The sequence below is a fragment of the Plecotus auritus genome (genome assembly GCF_963455305.1).
Source record: "Plecotus auritus genome assembly, chromosome: 8".
NCBI lineage: Eukaryota > Metazoa > Chordata > Mammalia > Chiroptera > Vespertilionidae > Plecotus > Plecotus auritus.
Genome location: NC_137782.1, coordinates 148,069,707 through 148,090,576, shown reverse-complemented (window position 1 = coordinate 148,090,576; position 20,870 = coordinate 148,069,707). Strand labels below are relative to the sequence as shown.

The 20,870-nt window shown below is 40.6% G+C and overlaps 1 protein-coding gene across 1 annotated transcript in view; it reads right to left on the bottom strand.

Moving 5' to 3' along the window:
- Window positions 1-20,870, bottom strand: part of FSHR (follicle stimulating hormone receptor) — a gene marked incomplete at both ends in the record, with an annotated part of 135,087 nt that overhangs the window by 18,998 nt on the left and 95,219 nt on the right. Inside the window, 3 exons of the mRNA XM_080684826.1 lie at window positions 1,528-1,605; window positions 2,805-2,876; window positions 20,728-20,802. Of these exons, the coding sequence (XP_080540952.1) occupies window positions 1,528-1,605; window positions 2,805-2,876; window positions 20,728-20,802 (225 nt within the window). The remainder of the gene's footprint in view (window positions 1-1,527; window positions 1,606-2,804; window positions 2,877-20,727; window positions 20,803-20,870) is intronic.

Genomic DNA, 20,870 nt, shown 5'->3' with positions numbered 1-20,870 from the left:
GGAAGGTACTCACTAGTTTCCAGAAGCTCCTTCACCTTTGTCTTTTTTAAACCTCCATGGTCTTGATGATTCTGCTTCCTCTGCTTGCCCTTTGCTCTCCCTAATCCCACTCATCTTTTAAAGCCCAACTGGACACAACCTCCTTTCTCAACCTTCTTTTCCTCATTTTAACTTTTCCTTCAACCTTCACATCACAGGCCAATCAGAATAAAATTTTCCTTCTTTATTCTTAGAATAGTTGCTTTTACTTTGCATGTCTTTTATTCTGTTGTATTTTAGTTAATTTCTTTTGCTTTCCCATTTCTCATACTTGCCACACCTCCATCAACTCATTCCAACACACACACACACACACACACACACACACACACACACACACAAATTCCAATTACCAAAAACATATTAAGTGAAAGGATTAACTATTATTCATCTATAATTTTTATTCTAATACTGTGTACTCTGAATATATGCCTTTGATTTTATTTTTTTCCTTCTCACACCCAATTCCTCTGCTAGTCTCTTTCAAAGCTTTTCCTTTATTCTCTAATTAATTTATATCAAATACTGTGCTTAGCTTTATTCTTTAGTATGTCCTTATCTCTACTATTTCTCTGTCTCTTCTCTCCCTCTTCCTCTCCCTCTCCATGTCTCTCTCACTCTGTCTCGCCCTCTCCCTCTCTCCCCAGCTGGTCATATTATTATTTTGAAAAGGATGAAAATTCTTTCCAGACTGAAACTTACCTTATGTACACATTGGCATATTAAAAACACACGTATATATTTTAAAATAATACAACAATGTGTGAAATAGAAAGATAAAATGCTTTTCTTACAGATGTAATTGCAGTTACTGGTTCCCTAAAAGTCATCTGTTCATCTGATTTCCAAGGATCTCACAAACACTTGGGGAGCCCCTAGTGCCCTATTTCTTGGCTATCTTGGAAAGTGGCTACACTGCCACTCAGGCTCCTGGCACAGAATATTAGAAGGTAGTTCATTAATGACACAAAGTGCATTAAGGACTTTCCCAGAAGTCAGAGGGAGTAACTCAAGCTCATTAAAAAATTTTTTTGTTCCAAGAAAATGAGAAGTCATCTTAATGCTCAGCATGGGGCTGAATGGAGCTGCTTCACATAGTTCTCAGGGAAGATTCATATCTTCCTGGATTCAGCCTCCTTCCTGTCTTTTTCTTTGGGCAACAAAAGCCTTGCCAGGCAATAACTAGCTTTATTGATGCGTGAGCTATTCTGTCCTTCGGAACAGATGTTGCATCACAGGAGACCATCATTCAAAGAGCAATTTTAAATACTTGAATCACACCACAGCTTCATACATTATTAACATGATTCCATGTTGTGATTCTGAAATGCAAAGATGGGCCATGAGAGAAAAACACAGAACCAGGGAGAAATTTAAATGGTGAGATGCCAAAGTTACCCAGACGTAAAAGGAGTATCCTATTATGAGAGAGATGATTAAATAAAAAACCTAACAGTCCTCCACTGGATTTTGTTTTTCTCTACTTACAGAATCAGACTTTCAAAACTCAGTCCCATGAAAGAATTTCTTTCCACTGTGTGGATGTGTATATTGTCTTGAACATCTCTAGAAGAAATTGCAGATGGATTAGATGTTTAGTTAGCTCCACTCATGTGACCTTCCCACTTTTAGTTGCTTGGCGTAATGTAATATTTAGCTGAGGTAATGTTTCAATCGTTGTTGTCTGAAGAATGATGAGTTCAAAGTTTGGGAAGTAAATGGCATCTAATTTATCTTTAGTATATTAGTTATTAACAATGGAATTATATACATGTAATACGTTCTCTTTCAAAGTTTTCTCAGCTAATTTCACTGTATTAAGGTCCTAACATTTATTGTCCTTATCTCCACAGTTGGTGTCTGCTCAAATATGACAAAAACACCTAAACTGACCTTTCATCTCCATCCCAAACTCCTCCATTCACCTTAGCTGGGCCTTCGTCTTCCTCCCACCTCCATCCCCTTCTTATGCCAGTTTCCTGTCTTCTGTTCTCCTGGGATCACAGGAAAATGTTATCATTGATTTTTCTCTCCTGAACAAAAGGCTGGCGAAAGTCTCATTTTTCTGTCCTCTCATTAAGATTCCCTGTGGGGTCTGATCTAACATATAAACGTAGAAGTAGTAAATTGCTCAGAATAATCTGAGAAATTTTGGGAGATTCTCTATCTTGCTTTGTCCCTCCCAGTCTCCCTTTTCCCTCCTTCCTCCTTTAGCTACTTATGTTCCCTCCTGCCCCCCTCCACCCTACCATTTCCTTCTGGGTCTGTTCAGATTCTTACAACTTCACTTGCCATTATACATTGCCTTTCTCCTCCTCTTTCAAAATCAGGTGCCTTGAGAAAAGGCAAATACATTATGTCACTAATATAGTTTGAATTTGTTTGTCAGGTGGTTTCTTTAGTTCTAGAGCAGCATGGGAATTCTGGGGTGGCAGGGGAGAAGAGAGGATGGTGGAAGACAGGGACGTTTCAGGGAACCATATACCAGGTACTAAATAACGAAGACAGGAGAGACTGCTTGATTTGCTATAAACCGGCTCTGTTCACACCTGTCTTATTGAGGAGCCTGCTGACTTTCTCCAGACTGAGATTAGAGGCCTTTAAGTAAAACCAAGGCCACTTGCTGTTTGCTTTCCTATCTCTGCTCAGCCAAAACAACATATTTGGAAGATGCAGACTAAACAATGCTGCATATTACAGGCCCAGAGGCTGTTGGGCAAGAGCACCCGAGTAAAGTATTGGTAACGGTTCAAGGAGAAACTTACAGTAGAACCTTTTGGAGAGACTGAATCTTGTGAACAGTTGGAAAGTGCTTAATACCTGTGTTGGATATTAACCTAGAAAGAGAGAAAATGAGAATGAGGTAAAATAAAACTGGCTATTTTAACAATTGCTAAAGTATAAGCTTTTTATGTTTAAAATATTAATTTTGAGCTATTAGAAAAAGGTATCAGAAAATCCCATAATATATATGAATCATGCTTACATTTTCTATGTTAAGGCTTTTGCTAGGGTCTAGTGAGCTATTGATTCCTTAGAGAAGAGAAACGTGCACCTCAGGCACACAGGGTCTCGTATGCCACAATGCAGACTTTTTTTAAAGATTAAGAAGTCAGTATGATCCAAAAGATTAACCAAAGAACTTATATGCATTTATGCATAACCAATGGACAATAGTATGGTGAAGGCCTGGGGTTGGGGGCAAGTATGGACCACAAGGAGTCATGGGGGGAAAAGGGGACATCTGTAATACTTTCAACAATAATGATTAAAACCAAACAAACAAAAAAGCATGCGATTTTCAACAGATAACATTTTTTCAAATCGTTCTTTGTTTCTAATCTCCTCATATTTTTGGAGAACTGTCTCTTCTCCATTCCAAATTATTTGGTTGAGATTAGAGCATGAGTTCCATGCCTCTTCACAGCAGAGTATGCATGTAACTGTCTCCTGGGAAAAGGTTGGAGTCTGGTTAGAGTCAAGTCCATTGAGAGACAGTCCATGAATTTCTTCAACTGAAATTGCAGAGCTAGTATATATTTGATAATATGAGTTCAGAGAGTTTGAGATGGGGGAATGAAACAGGGAGGGAGGAAAGATAAGTAATACAAGGATAAGGTATTGAGTTGGCCACCACAATTGGTGACTGGTACTTAATGCCAAGGACTTGATTTAGAAGTTTTCAAAAAGGATCTCAGAACTGTTGCTCTGAATAAGGGACAAAGGAAAGCATTTATCTATAGACTACTATTTCCTCTTGGTCCAATATGTCCTGATGGTCTTAACTCTCTGCTTCTGCCTCGCACAACTGTGAGTGCCCAGTGAGTTCCTATTGGGTATCTTAGAGTGGTATGAAAGAATTCCCAGGATAGAGTGGTATATAAGGCCACTGGGTGCTGTTCAGTTGTACCTGCATTAAGCTGGTTGACATTTGGGTGGATCTGGGTGCCACAGCAGTGGTGAAGAAGGTTTTCAAGTGGCATCTGAGAATTGTCTGACACACTGTTCCTCAGCGTTTCCCTCACTCTTGTGAGTTACTCAGAATCCTTCCAATACCTCCCCACTCCCATTTACCTTTCCTGTGTGTGGCTTCCTAAGCCAGAGTTGGTCATGATTGCTTCAGTCTAAAGAACCTTCACTGGTACTCTCATCATTGTGAAGGATTGTGTCTTTTGGGGCTTATGGTTTTAGAGTAGATGTTGGTGTCTTGTTCTCTGTATTTAAAGAGTCAGGGAATTCTTCCTATGGGCTCCCTGTGATAGTTCTCAAATCTTTTGTTCCCTCTTTATTCCCAATTATCTATATAGAACCCATCTTGGTCAATTCTCCTTTTGATTATGTACTTCAGCCACCCTTGAGATGGTCTTCCAATGCTTTTTATTTGGGGGAAGGGATTGTTAATACGCTATACCTAGCAACTGCAAATTTATTTCTGTTCCTGAAATTTTGCCTTTTCTAAAATGTCATATCAGTGCAATCATATATTGTGAAATTTTTGAATCTGGCTTCTTTCACATAGTATAACGTACTTGAGATTCTTCTATGTCGTGGTGTGTATCAGTTCATTGCATTTTATTGTTGAGTAGTAGTCCATTGCATTGATATACCATAATTTATCCATTCACCTTTATCATGAAGGGCACATAGGTTGTTTCCACTTTTTGTGGTTATAGAAAAAAAGAGCTTTTTAAAACATTTGTGTACTGTGGGAGGAGGGATGGGAGGGAAGGAAACATTTTTATTGGGTAAATAACTGTGAGTGGGATTTCTGGCTAGTATGGTAAGTGAATGCTTTAACTTGGTTAGAAACTGCCAAACTGCTCTCCAAAATGGCTATACCATTTTGCTTTCCCACCAGCAATGTATGAGAGTTCTAGTTGTTCTATATCCTTTGGTTATTTTAAAAAATACCTTCTTTGAATATAAAAGTAATATCTATTTATTGTGAGACTTATGAAAAATATGGGAACATCTACAGAAGAAAGTAAAAATAATCTCTAGTTTCACTACTGAGAGATAGCTTCTGTTAACCTTTGGAATTTAAAGGGTCATCCAGAACAATTAGCTTTCATGGTTGCTTTCTATAACCTCTGCGATTCTACTCATTCCCAACAGAAACATTGCCATAACTAAATACCTACTAGCTTGGCACAGTCCTACTCCACATTTGTTATTTAATCATAGCAGCCTTTTATTTTTAGATCTCTTCTCATGTGTCTATGCAACATTCCCTTAATAAAACATCAAAACAAGGATCGTATTTAATATTTTCTGACAATCTATTAAATCTGTGTGCAGATTTGGAATGCATTATGTGTTCATAAAATATTGAGTTAATTGGTTGATGTTTTAAAGATGTTTCTTGCTTTTTTTCACCAAGAATGTATCAAAATCCTAGTTAACGTACTTGTCAGGTATCACTGCTACTTGGAGTAATTAATCTTAAACAGGCAGGGAGGTTTGGAGGTCAGGGATCAGGAGAACCAACATGCCAGCTCTGGCATAAACTGGACACAGCCATTTCATATCTCTGGACTGGAAAGGTTGTGGACTGAGTAATATCAAGTTAGACACCTCTGTGCCCTGTTTCACATTCTGCCTGGTTTCCTGACTCCTCAGTCTCACGCTTTCATAACTGGGTCCATTTACCTTATACTCAGCTCAAACTTGGCTCAGTCTCCATGGAAACCAGACACGTTAGCAATCAAGGGGAATTTAATGAGCCCAAGGGCAGGATTGTAAAGAGTTCAGCCCTTTTAGCTGGCTGCATATTCTGTTTTGACCTAATATTCTGGTTTAATAATTGGGCCCTGGTCCTCTTCTCAGGGTAAGTAGCAGAGCCTCAAAGCTAGCAGTTCTGATGCTAGAGGATCTGGGTTCAAGTCCTAGCTATACCACTTTTTAAGATGTATGACCTTAAGGGGATACCTGAAGACTTCAGCTCCTTCACCTTGATCCAGGGAAATGATAAATTTACCTTATAGGAGAACTTAGCAGCACATCCAAGGTCATGCTCCAGCCTTATATTCCATTTGCCATAACTGAGACCCATCTGATATCCCTTTTCCCCTAGGGGCTTAATCACAAGGAATAACAACAGCCTGTAATTATTGGAATTGAGGGTGGAGCATGTCTTGCTTTTCCTTAGTTCTCTTGGGTACTGCATTGCTGTTTCTAGGTCTGGTTCTTCATTGTCTCCATGGGGCTTCCACGATGACTGAGTGGTCTGGCTTGTTATCTGCTACCTGATGCTCCTTGTGTCTTTTTGGAACCACTGGAAGCCACAGCTAAGTCTCCCAGATTCTTCCTGCCTCTTTCCTCTAATTTCTTCTTCTTTTTTCTGTTAAACCTGCCTGGGTCCACCTTTTTTTCTGTCTGATTCTGTTTAGTTTCTGGGTCCTGATCATATCATCACCTAGAGCAGGCATCCTCAAGCTACGGCCCGCGGGCCACATGTGGCCCGCCGGGTGCCGCTGCCTGTCCTGCTTAGCAGCCGACTCGTCCCGGGCCCGCAGTGCGCATAGGAATTTGTTCATAGTTTTTTTTTTTTAAACTATAGTCCGGCCCTCCAACCGTCTGAGGGACAGTGAACTGGCCCCCTGTTTAAAAAGTTTGAGGACCCCTGACCTAGAGGTTTGTTGGCCATCTCAAGGGCAATTACCACAAAGACTTGACAAAATTGAAAGTGATTTACACATTAAAAAAAACAAAACACAAAACATACAAGTGATACAAATTTATTGACTTTATCTGTGATGACAGATGGCTGTCAAATAGTGTTAAGATATTTTCAAATTAGACATATTTTATTTGTATCTTTAAGTGAAAGGTGATGTATCAATGAGAAGGAATAAAATAGCATTTGAAAGAAATCTGTGGCATAGAAAGCATTTTAAAAAATGCATGGAAATGGTTAATTTATTGCTGAAAATAATGCATGTCATCATTTATGAATGACATGCACTTTTGCATATTTTTAAAAACAAGGAAATACAACTTTGTAACCTATTTAAGTTTTTATTAGATTTTGCATACTTTCATGAGAATTATAAAAGTGCACATCTTATGGGTTGTTGGTAAGAACATCTGATTGACATTAGGAAATACTAGCTAACTTTCATAAAAATATTTGCATAAAAGTTTAGGAGTTGAACACTAAGCATGAGTCAAGGATGCGGTTTTGTTCTCAGCTTTGACAACCATTGAAATCTAGTATTGATATAATCTGTGAATTGCTTTTCTCCGTGTTAAACAAAGGATCCTATATCATTAAAGACTAATATGCTAAGTGTCCGGTTGTCCAGTTGTCCGATCAACCAATCAAAGCATAATATGCTAATGATATGCTAAGGCTGCTCAACCACTCGCTAGGACTGCACTGACCACCAGGGGGCAGACACTCCAACTGGTAGGTTAGCTTGCTGCTGGGGTCCAGACATCGGGACTGAGCCAGATGGGCTGGACATGCCCTGGAGCCCTCCCACAGTCCTTCCCCAGCTGGCCACCCTCCTGCATCTCTCCCCAGTCCTGATCATGCACTGGTGGGGTCCCTTGGCCTGGTCTGTGCCCTCTCACAACTTGGGCTGATGTGCCCCCACCCAGTGCACGAATTCTGTACACCGGGCCTCTAGTTAAAAAATAATGAAGCACATCCTATGACATTCTTTCTTTAAAGTATTGTTATTATAACAAATGTAGTGAAAGTAAAATAGGCTTTTTGTGCCATATAAAATGGCATATAAGGCAAGATGTAAGTGTAAAAGCATATTATTTAATTCATTTTTATTTCATGCTTTGCAATATTATTTTTGTGTATATTTTGTAAATGCACACATTTATACTGCAATTGCATGTGCATCTGCCTTATAAATAAATACAGTTATTTTGGGACAAGTTTTCTTTTCTTTTCTTTTTCTTTTTTTTTTTTTTTTGCTGATGGAGTGAGGAATCAAGACTATATTGTCCAGTGCATAGGATGTTTTGCTTGGGAAGATAAGCCTGAGATTCTGAAGGGCTGCCAGGAGGAAATGGTAATAGATTTGTGCTGTGATGCTCTGGAAAGTAGGGTTAATAATAATAATGGCCAACATTTATTGAACACTTCCTCTGCACCAGGCACCGCATCATGCACTTAACATTGATTATTTTATTTATTCCTCTCCTCTACCTTAGGAGACAGGTATCATTACCATCCTCATATCAGAGTGGAGGGGGCCCAGCTGAGTGAGGTCAGGTATTTTTGGATGGCCCCCTTTAGATTACAACCTGGAAAGGTATGGTCAGAGGCTCTGAAAAACTTCTCTGTAGTTGTACAGAATACATTAGTCACAGGATGAGATCCCTACTCCTAGCCCAACCATTAACCTCTACACATACCATGTCTGGGTAAAAAGAAACCATGTTGTTTAATGGCCAACCAAATCAAAAGGAAACTAAACTAAAGATAAACCTTTGATAAAAGGTGTGTTTTTTAATGTACAAAAAGAAGTTTGTGATGGGCTTCTTTGCAGCTCTCACTATTGGTTATTCGTTCTTTCAGTTTGGAGCATGCTACAGGATCCTTTGGGCTAGGGCAGATATCAGTGTATCCGGATGTCAAAGTCTGAGTTTTCCTTGACACACCAAACTATGAGAGGTGCTACATTCCAGGTTTCTGGCATCTGGTTGCACAATTTTTAACCGCTCATTCCTACTGGACATGAAAACAGTATAGAGACCTTGTGAGAAGGGTTTCTGGAGACAACTGTGAATTTGCCCTTCCCACCATAGGGAAAGGTGGGAGCTGCTTCACTTGAGTTGAGAGAAGGACTTTAAGAAGACCAGGGGGCAAGTTGCATGGCTATCCCCTCCTGTTTGGGGGGTCCAGTGACCAGTGAATGACTTGGGCCCAAGCAAGAGGCTGGCTAAGGTGGCAATAGCTTAGTGGACCGCTATTTAGAAAGTAACTGGAGTGCTAGGATTTAGTCACAGTTCTGACCCAGGCTTCTAACAACAACAACAAAAAAAAAACGACTGTAAAATAACCTTGCTTCATATTTGTGTAGCATATATGACCGACGGAGTTATTTTATAGTACCTCATTTGACTTCACAGTGAATTTCTAAGATGAGCAGAATTATGATTTGCACCTTATAGAGAAGGGAGGCTATGCTCACAGAGAGTAAATGACTCACCCAAATGTCTAGACTTGAATGAGAAAGAATAACAGTTAATGCTTACCAATGCCCTTACTTCCAGATTAGGCACCATTGTAAAGGTCTTTCCTACAATAAAGTCATTTAATCTTGCCCACAACTCATGAGGCAGGTATTATTAGCTCCATTTTGTATATGAAGAAACTGAGGCTTAGAGAGTTTCAGTTAACTTGTCTCCCAGAAGGTGGAAGAAAAAATCTAGGCATTCTGGTTCCCATGCCTCTCGGTGATTTCTTTCCATTATATCACATTGGCCAGCAAGGACTTTCAAAACCGAAAGATCTCTCCAGGTTAGACCCAAGCTAACAGAGCATTGCCGAGTGGTACTCTTTTGAGACCTTCCTGGATGCTGATGTAAGAATAACTTTAATCAAACTATTAATTTATGGTAAGCAGTTACTTTTAAATTACATAGGGGAGTTGCAGAAGAGTTAATATTTTAAACAGTTTGCACACCCTTCCCCAAACTCATTTTGAATATTAATTATTTAGAAAGCTACTTCTTAGGTGTATTTCAATTTAGCCTGTGTAGGTGCTCACAGGTCCCAAATGGCAAACGTGAATAGTGTCAACATTGTGCTCAGAACACTGGGTCCACTTGCGTAGGTGTCATCCACACCCTATGCCTCTCCAGCTATGCAGTGCCGAGAGCAGGATGAACTGGGTGGGAGTCAGACATTCCTGCCTTCAGTTCTCAGTTCTATCAACTACATAATCTCGGAGTTTCAAACAATCCTCATTTGTGAATCAGGGAAAATACAGGCCTCACTGTTTTTGGAAGACTGGAAGATGAGATGAATTGTGTGAATGAGATAATTAGCGTAGGGTCTGCCATATAGTAAGTAGATGCCCAACAAGTACCATTTTCCCTGCCCTCCTGCCCCAAGATCATTTCTTAAGCCCATTCTGTGAGTTTGGGCAATTCAGTCATCTCCAAACCTCAAGTTTCAAAATGGAGCCATCCATAAGTATCTCACAGGGCTTTTAAAAGTCTACATAAGTTAATACGAAGTGAAAGTACTTCCTAAATTATAATTCTGTTCCCCAACCCTACATCACCCAGCAATGCCTTGAGCGATTAGCAGGGCTTGCACTCATTTGCTGTCTTGAACTTTTAAAGTTCTCCCACTTTGACTCATCTCCTCCCTTTCTTACATCGGCTTGAAGGACATAGGGTCATTCTTTTCCTTTCCACTTCACTCAAGGCCCAAAGAAGCTTGGTTCCTTGCTTATAAGTTCTCACAAACAGGGGCAGGACTGGGACCTGGGTGTGTGGCTCTCCTGTTTTGCTCTAGATTAGAAGTCAGTGGAATCAGGTGGTGACATCTATCACTTCATTGCCCCCAGTCCTGAGCCAGCTGGACTGCATTCCTTCTGCAGCCGGGCCATGGAGAAGACAGAACACACCTTCCTAGATGGACAGACTGACTTTGGGAGCATCTGGCCAGAATATGCCTGTGTTCACTCCCATTGTGAAGGGTAAAGCAGATGAGATGAATGAGGGAAGACAGGAAAATAATGGGTCCCTCAATAAGTGTGGCAGAGGATTTGAGAATAGGTGCATGAGAGGTCTAGATCACAGCCAGGATCTTCTGGAAGAAAAAAATGAATAGTTGTGGGCCTTTTTTGTGTCTGGCACTGGGGATATAGAGACGAAGAAAACCTGGTCATGATCCTGGTGTGGCACAGAATCTGGTAATTGCAGTTGACACCCTCCCTCCTCTCATTGTCCAGCCTACCCCTGCTGCCTACTGTACTTCCCAGCCTCCTCTGGCCCATCTCTGCTTCAGGGTCTGCCTTCATCCCTACAGAGATGTGGCTGATAGTTCCTGTATTCGCTCTAAATCTTAGTGTGTGGCCTCTCCCAGGGATAAGCAAATCTAAAAGGGCCTGTAAGGACAATAATGCCATATAAAACTCCCAACATGGAGGCTGCAGTGGTGGAAGAAGCAACATGGGGGCTGTGATTCTTCTGATGCCCATTCAGATCCTGCTCATTAAGTTGTCTTCCCTCCTGCCTGTGCCTGAGGCAGGTGCCCAGAATTTGTGATTTGTCTCTCCAATGCCCGCTGGGGGCTGTCTGCCTCCTAAGCCTCACCTCTACATGCAGGGCCTCTCAAGGCCCTGCTGGGGCTGGCTGTGCTCACATGTGAGGGACTGAAGTGGCAGGGGTTCATCCTACCATTCCTTTAGCTCCAGGAGTTGAGCTTTGGAGAGTAATTGATAGATGGTTTAATGTGCCCATAGGATCTCAGCTGGAATCCTGGAGAGGAGCCTGATCTGGGAAATAGTGATCTACAAGATGCTGGATCCTTCTGTCTCGTGGAAGGGCTTTCTCTTTCCATACTGAGTCTGAATATGCTGAACTCAGGACAGACAGTGACACTGTGAGTCTCAGGTTGATGAAGATGACAATTAGACACCACGGCTTTAAGAGATCATTGAGAATGTAGAGTCCATTTCCTCATCTGACTAACCTCATGAAACATTCTGTTATTTCCATTTTGCAGATGAAGAAACAGACTTAAAGGGATTAGTCCATCATTGTCTGGGGGTGATACTAGCAATGAGGAAGAAATTGGGCTGATTTTACACAGCTAATCTGAGACCCTTTCTCTCTGAGCCTTCTCTAGACTTGTCCTTATATCTGATTTCTGTTGATAACAGAGACAGATCTTATTTCAAAATAATTGAGCTGAGGATACACCTACCTCATAAGAAGGTGTATCCTGGGAAAATATAATTCGGAGACCCTGCAGGTGGGTGGAGTAGATGGTTACCTATATGCTCTATGAGTGGCTCCTGTAGGGACTTTTCTCTCTCTCAGAGCCCCCTTGCCTGGGAGTCTATCATGATCAGTTCTTGGGCTTAGCATTGCCTTTTTCAGGTTTCTTTTTTAAAAACACAAAATCCCCTGGAAAGAATATCAAGACCTGAACATATTGATGTGAGTTAATGGATCAAATAATTATCTTGCAGATGGAAAGGACCTGGTCTTCTTGCAGGAGATGGCATACTGGGCAGGTTAGAGGAACAAGGAGGAGAGGTTACTGGCATAAAAATGTCACCTTCTTTCAGATCAGGCCCTCTGACAAGAGGAGGTCCTGCCCTCCTTGAACTGACATGCTCAGGCTAAAATCTCTTCCTGAACTTTAGTGTTCCAGAAGGGAAATCTGGCCGTATTTTCCTGGAGTTGACAATGGCAGGCAAAGTTGGCTGTGCTAGATAGATTCCTGATAAAAGAAGCAATTGTGTAATTTCCATTGTGCCCTAACATCCTCGTAGTCATGACAACATGTTTAGATACGTATAATGCTGACAACCAGGGAGGTGGCTAATCATTTCTTCCCAATAATCACAGTCCCTGTGTAAGATGACTTCTGGCCCAGACTGAATTCTTGATGAGTGCTGTTTGCAGGATGATTCTGTGTGGAAAGCACTGGGATTTACGAGATATGAGTGGGCGAAATCACTGCAGTCACTTGGTCCATGTCTGACATAGAGTGAATCATATACCAGTGGTAGTTGTGCGGAAATGTGTCCCCCATTACCTTTCTATTTCAAAAGATGCCACCATTAATGTACCCCTGGATTATGGCCACTTCCCCTTAGCAGGACTCCCTTGAGTGTGTCTATACCCTGCCAATAGTCAATCTACAGCCCAAGTCACTGTCATCTTGCCACTCTTCTACTCAAGAATCTCTGTGGCTTACTTTTTCCTATTGCATTAGACCTAAACTCATCTGCCTTAACGTTTTTCCAATCTTACCATACCCAATCTTCTTTCTCTCCAGTGCACACCTTTAAAAAATATTTATTGTTGAAAGCACTACATATGTCCCATTTTTATCCCCTCCAGCCTGCCCCCACCTCAGACCTTCACCACCCTATTGTCTCTGTCCCTGAGTTATGCATATATGCATGCCTTTTTAGTTGGGACCCATTTTCTCCCCATCCTCTGCCTATTCCATAATGGTTCTTTCACATTTTTGTTTTTATTCAACTATTTTTTTCACAGGAAGTTTCTCCTTCTTTACTGTCTTTTTAAATTTTGCCTATCCTTCAAATTGCAGCTAAGTTCACTTTATTCCCAAGAAGCTTTCCCTGATGAGTCCAGCCCAAGGCACTGGGTCAGTACTCTTGTCTATTACCAGTGCCACACAGATCTACAGATGTGCTATTATTTTCAGGGGTTAATGGTTAATAGTCTTTTTCCCCCAGAAGAGTGAGCTCCTTGAGGTGAGCCAGAGCTGTCTAAAGATGTCTGCTGTATCTCTCACAAGGCCTTCCATCCTTTCTCAACCACCCTTTCTAAGGCATCACTCTCCGCTTTCTTTGCTTTATTTTTCATTAAACCACTTTCACCACATGACATTATCTAGCATTGTTTTCTCCTCAAACAATAAGCTCCATAAGGGTAGGGGCTTCATTTGCCTTGTCATCTTTTGTACACCCAACATCCACAACAAAGCCCTGGATGTACTATGACTTCAATAAATGAATGATGTTGACTGAACAAATGAGTTTGCAATCATTGGCCAATTCTCCAAAATGATGGAGAAATGGGGAGGCACCAACCCTTTCCACCATGTGTGTGGCTGCCATAACATCTAAAATTGAACTCCAGTATATATCCTTTCCAAGCCACCATAGAAAGTGTTGCTGAATATCTAATGTTTCAGCGTAATACAGTCTGTAGGGGCACTGCACATTCCTTTCAGAAGAGCCCACTAACCAGGGACTACAGGCAAGGCTAGCTTACTTCTATAAAATGCACATATTCTCTTACTGTGCTGCTTACTCTTTGGATTGCTGTGAGGTTCAAATGCAATGAAGTATGATTTTAAAAAAGCATTAAATTGTAAATCAACATAAACATGGGAAGCATTAGCCAACCAGCTGACGAACTGAATTTTGTTTTGATGGAGATGGTAAGAGAGATTGTGGACCACAAGGTTGGAAATAATAGTACAGGGAAGTTAGGAGCCTCCATTAGAACTCTGCAGGATAATGTACTATTGTTTGTTGGAAGGATGTTTATGGATATCTCAGGAGTTCAGTAAGAAGGATGTTTGTCCTTAGAAAAATACAAATGATGTATTTCCATGTTTGAATGCTGATCAGTGGATTCTATCCAAAAGAAAGAGTTGAAGAGGCCTTCAATAAATATTGGAAATGGAAGAAGATACCACCATCATCACCATGATTATAATTATTAAATTAACCCTTACAACAGTCTCAAAAGGTAGGTATTATTATTCCTTTAAGAAGAGGAGAGAACTAAGGTACAAAAAGATGAAGTTCCTTATAGAGCCTCCCTTAGCTAATAAATCACAGGGCCAGGAATTGAATAAGAATTGCTAACATTTATTGAGAATTTTCTAAATGTCAGTCATTCTTCCAAGTACTTCATTTAATGTAATCCAAGGATGCAGACAATGCTATTCCCAAGTTAAAGAAAGTAAGACTGAGACTTAGAGAAGTTAAGCCAATTATCCAAGGTCGCACAACTAGCAAGGGCAGAAGCTGACACCTGGCCCAGACAGATGGCCGTGGAACCTGTGTGCTTCCTTGCTACTGTATACTACCTCCCCAGTCCCTGCCCTTTGTGCCTTTGCCATGCAATGTCCAACAAATGCTTTTATAACAAGAAAAGCTACTTTCATTATCCCCACAAACCAAATGAAAGAGAGGAATGAAGGAAAGACAGAGAGGAATTTAGGGGCAGGAAAGAAATAGCCTGAATTGCTGAGGCAAATCCTAGTGAAAGAATCTCCAGGAATTATCCCCAACTGGAGAAAGCAGAGGGCGTGATTGCCCATAGCAGATGTCCTAAGGAGGTCTGACAGGCCCACATGTGAGTGGAAGGTGGTCATCAGTTAGATGGGGCCTACCAGTGTGTGTGAAGGGTTTGCTAAAATGGGATTATGGTTTATTGAGTAGCAAAAAAACAACATCCAGCTGCCTGAGAATTACATTGACAGGATGCAAAGGCAAGAGAATATTGTATGAACCTTATTTATAGATCAATAGGTAATATTTCATACACAAAAGGTCAACTCCAGGAAGGCGGAGTGATAAGAGAGAAACATTACCTGCAAGTACAATATTGATATAAAAAAAATCCACCCAGGTGAATTCTTTGATGTATATTCTTTTAGTCAAAGTACATTTCTTTATTCATGAGTGTTTTCCCTAACCACTTTGGGTTCCTCAGTGAAGTATGAAAGCAGTGATGAAGAATACTGATTTCTGGTTGTCTTGAATGCTGTGCCATAAAATGATCAACATCAAATGGAAGAAAAACATTTCTCAGTGTGTGTGTGCAGCAATTAGGATGCTCAAGTCAAATGACAACTCACCCCTACCCCTTCTAATTTCCTGCTTTGGTGGCTGTGATGATAAACATTTATCCTGGCTTAAGGAAATAAACAACTACTCAATCCTACTGGTCCCTCTGATTTCTTCATCCGTTTTGTGTGTTTTTTCTTTTCTTTAGCAAGTAGTTCATCATCCAAAAGAATATCTGAAATTGTTGCCATCTAGCTCTGCCTGGTTGCTGGATGGCAAAGTTGTTTATGACTTCTGCTCAGATACTAAGTGTGGAAGGAAGCTTAACTGGGCTTTGTTTCCATGATATAAGCTTTCAGATCAGAGGACCAACCATGAATTTAGGTGATTCCTCATTGCAGTTGGGAAAATATTTCTGAATCTTGAATAGATATATTGCTAGTAGAAATGTCTTTGGATTCTTAGGGTCACTGGATGCCACATCCTGGGGAGGAGTGTGCAGGTGGGGAAGGCCCACCTTGGGCAATAAGTGAAAAAGGCTTAAGATGAATAACACTTTGTCTCAACTTCCTGATACAGATTTGCATGGCAGTGGATGTGACAGACTTTTGGACACTGTAGAATTATGTAAGGATATTTTTTTCAGAGCAGTCATGGAAGATTCTTTGATAATGACAGAACTCCAAACTGCTTACTAACTCTTTTCTTTTCCCAGTTAGAAAGCACATTTTAAATGCTCCGTGAACAATATTCTCCTCTCAGGAAAGGATGGAGCTGGAGTCGGTCACCTCCAGCTTTGTCTGAATGTGATAGGGAGCCAGATGGGAATGGGGACTACTCAACACCTCAGCATGAGAAAAGGACACCAAGGAGAGGCTGGATGCGATGACAGATGACACAGATTTCAGCCTCTTCCAGAGTCAAAGTCACACTTTTGTCCTCTGAGTTCTGCCAAAGTTTCCTCTTCTTCTATGCCCACATCCTCCCTAGTTCCTCCCCAGACCCCATCCCCTAGAGAAAAGGCCCAGAGTCCTTGTTAATAAGAATGAATGGTGCTGACCACGAGTGGGGGCCAATATTGGGGTCAAATTCTGCATCAATGATTCTTTTTAAAAATTTTATTTTGCAATGATTCTTTTTTTGCATTGATTCTTTTTTTAATTTTTATTTTTTTATTCATCACCTAAGAATATGTTTTTATTGGTTGACACACACACACACACACACACACACACACACACAGAGAGAGAGAGAGAGAGAGAGAGAGAGAGAGAGAGAGAGAGAGATATCAGTTGCCTCCTATAGACACCCTGATTGGGGATTGAACCCGCAACTAAGTATGTGCCCTGACCAGGAAGTGAACCCACAGCCTTTTGGTGGATGGGAAGACACTCTAACATACTGAGCCACCTGGCCAAGGCTGCAATGATTCTTCATCTCTTTATTCATCTGTTCACAGTCTACCATTTTCACTGTTATTCATGCTATTTTAACCGGTACCAGTTAAAAATGCAGATTGACCCTTTACCGGTTAAAAATGCAGATTTTGTAATCAAAGAAAATACAAAAATTTCAAGAGAAACATCAAAAGTGCTTTATTCAAAGTAATGTTCATCTCTAGCTACACATTCCCTCATCTTTCAGGTAATTTGGGGATACCGTCCCAATAGAACTTTCCTTGTTTTGAGGCAGACCATTCAGAGACCCAATTTTCCACTTCATACATTTTGAAGTGCTGCTCAGAAGGTGCTTCTGCCATTGATTGGAACATAATCTGAAGGAGCAAGGTGTGGTGAATATGGTGGGTGGGTTAATACTTCCCAGGCAAGATCTTTTAACATGTCTTTAACTGGTTTTGAAGTGTGTATGGTGCATCATCATGAAGCAAAATTACTTTGCTGTGTCTTCTGGACCATTCTGGTGGTTTTACGATCAAAGCATGGTTCAAATTGATTATTTGTTGTCGGTAGTGATCAGTATTAACGGTTTCACCTGGTTTTAGAAGCTCATAATACACCACACCTTCCTGATCCCACCAAACGCAGAGCATTGTCTCCTTTCTGAAACGATTTGGCCTTGCAGTTGGTGTTGTTGGTTGACCTGAATCAACCCATAATTTTTTTGCGTTTGGGATTCTCAAAATAAATCCACTTTTCATCGCCAGTCACAATTTGATGCAAAAAGACTTTCATGCCATTGAAGCAACATTTTACTGATGACTTTTTGGTTTTCCATTTGTCTTTCGTTCAGTTGATGTGGCACCCATTTTCCTTCCTTTAAAATCTTCCGCATTGCTTGTAAATGATCGGAAATTGTTTGCTGAGCAATGTTTAATCTTTTTGCAAGTTGTTTTTGAGTTTGACATACATCTTCATCCAATAACAATAATCTTGTAATTGTTAGTCTTCAAACTTTTTCGGTTGACCTGGATGTTCTTTGTCTTTCACATCAAAATCATCACTTTTGAAGCATTTAAACCAGCATTCACAAGTATTTTGAGATGGAGCATGTTCACCATAAGCTTCCCGAAGTATACGATAACTTTCAGCAGCACTTTTCTTCAAAATAAAGTAATGAATTAAAACTTCCTGCAAATGCTCTTTTTTTTTTGCACAAAATTAGACATTTTTAAGTGTAAAAATATCTATGATGTTAACACCTTCAGAAAATTTGACATATGAAGTTTTGAAGCTTGCTGTCAATACAACAAAATAGTATACATATCAAATCGCATATATATCAACATATGTGTAACTCCATCTATTGAAAAAAAAATCCGCATTATTAACTGGTACACCTAGTATACATATCTATTCTTTTCTATACTGCTCAGGCATGTCCCAAAGTTCTCATTTTGAACTCATTGCAAACACTCTAGGTAAAAGCTAAAGGTCTTAGCTTTTCAACACTTAACTATTCAATACTTACAGGAATTTTCCTGAGGATGGACTCATAGACTTCGGTTGATCAGAAATAATCATTCTACAAATAACAGTATATTTTAAAATGTCTTTTGAGCACTTTTTAGTATAAAATATTTTGTAAAAAATATTTTCACATATAAATCTCACTTGAGGCTCATGAGAGCCATGTACATCCCAGAATTGCAATGACTGGCCCAAGTGTAAGTGGTGGGGTCAGGATGAAGCCCTTCAGGGGTCCTCAAACTTTTTAAACAGGGGGCCAGTTCACTGTCCCTCAGACCGTTGGAGGGCCGGACTATAGTTTTAAAAAAACACTATGAACAAATTTCCTATGCGCACTGTGGGCCTGGGATGAGTCAGCTGCTAAGCAGGACAGGCAGCGGCACCCAGCGGGCCGGATAAATGTCCTCGGCGGGCCGCATATGGCCCGCGGGCCATAGTTTGAGAACCCCGCTAGATTTTCTAAGTCTAAGACCCATACCTTATTTGTTAATCCACATTTCCTCCACTTCTGTGCCTAGTCTAGGCTAGCCTCTGCAGAGAGTATAGCAAAGTCCATTTAGGGAGCCAAGACTCCCAACTCTGAAACTAGAAGTGACCATAACCCTAACTCTGAGCAGCACTGCCTACATAATTTATGGGGTTCAGTGCAACATGAAAATGAAGGCCCCCTTGTTCAGAAATGTTTATTTCAAGACAAAACAGAGAACTAAACCTAGTCTGAGGTTCTCAGAATGTGGGGCCCTTTTGAACACAGGGCCCTGTGCAATTGCATAGGTTGTGTGCCAACAAAGCCAGTCCTCCCACTGACATTAACTCAGAAGTGGATGACCTTGTGTTTTTTTTTCTCAGATCCAGGTCATATGGACTCTCTTCTGCGAAATTGTTTATTCCTTCAGTCAGTCTCCATTCAGAGATCTATGGCACATAATGGCCTAGTGTTTCTTAGTATACCTACTAACTCCAGTTCTTATAGATCAAAATTTAGGGACAGAGACATAACATCAATAGTAGCTAATATGTATTGAGCATTTACTATGTGACAGATACTGTGCAAAACTTTGTATGTGCTTTAAATTAATTGCCAACATGGCCTCAATTCTGTGTCATTCCCTGTGTCCACATAGTTGGTGTTGTGACTTCAGCTTTTCCCATCAAGAAGAAGAGTCTGTTTCTGCCCCTCTCAAACCTGGGCTAGTCTTATATTTCTTTGGCTAATAAAATTCACCAGAAGAGATGGTATGCTAGTTCAGGGGTTAAGTCTCAAGAGGCTTGAAAGCTTCAGTTCTCTCTCCTGGAATCCTAGGCTGCCATGAAGACAAGCCTGTGCTAGCCTGCTGGAAATGAGCACCACTCAGAGGAGAGCTGTCATTTCAACTGAGACCATCCAGATCAGCCAGCTTCCCGCTGACCTGCCAACTATCTGCAGATGCATGAGTGAGCTAAGCTGAGGTCAGGAAAACAAGAGTCCTGTCAGCAGCACCATTCCTCTGATCAACTCACAGGTGAGAAAGGATAAATAGTTGTTGCTTTAAAACTCTTTCTTATAGGGTAGTTGGTTATGCATCATGATTATTTAATAAGTAACAGATTTATTATTTCTATTCTCTCAACAAGGAAACAAGCTTGTCTGAGATAAATAATGGGCCTAGAAAAAGTTTGCTCCGTAGCCCAAATTCTTGTCTGTTATTTTGTGGGGCCACGTCATAGCATCCAGGGCTCTGTCAAGCCCTTGGCTAATTTAAAAGCCATTTGAGTAGAAGAAGCAGTAATTTTGCTGATGGGGGCAAGCCCAAGGGATGGAGCTCAAACACCAGGAATCTCTCTGCTGATCAATACCATGTCTATTATTAACCAAAACTTACAAAACCAAACACTGTAATCTGTCAAAGAAAAAAATGCATATATGCAGAACAGAGGAGATGATGTCTTTGAGGTCAAGGTTGCAAACTAAATGCTAGCAGAAGTTTTGGCTGCATTGCATTAACACTAAATTAAGACTGAGTTCTGCAAGAGGTCTGTGTGTCAGTCCCATTAATGCAAATGGCATTTCTTGTGATGTCTGTTTTAGTAAATGAAAACAAAATGCAATTATATTAGTGAAATTCACTCATTAAACTCAACTAAAATTCACCAGCAAGTGTCTCTCCACTTCCACTTCTGCCTCACATCTTTGATAAAAAGCAACTGCTTCCCAGAGTAGCAAGTGGACATTTTGCTAAAATAGGATTACACACACTTTGATCATAGAGGGGGCACCAGAATACAGGAGTTCTTACAAATATCGGAGGTTGGGCAGGTTCTGAAAGGCATCAGGGTCGATGTACAGCAGGTTGTTGGCCTTTTCAATTCTTCTGTAAAAGAACATGAACATAATCTCAACGTAAGGAATACTGTAGTATTTTTACATTATGCAGAATAT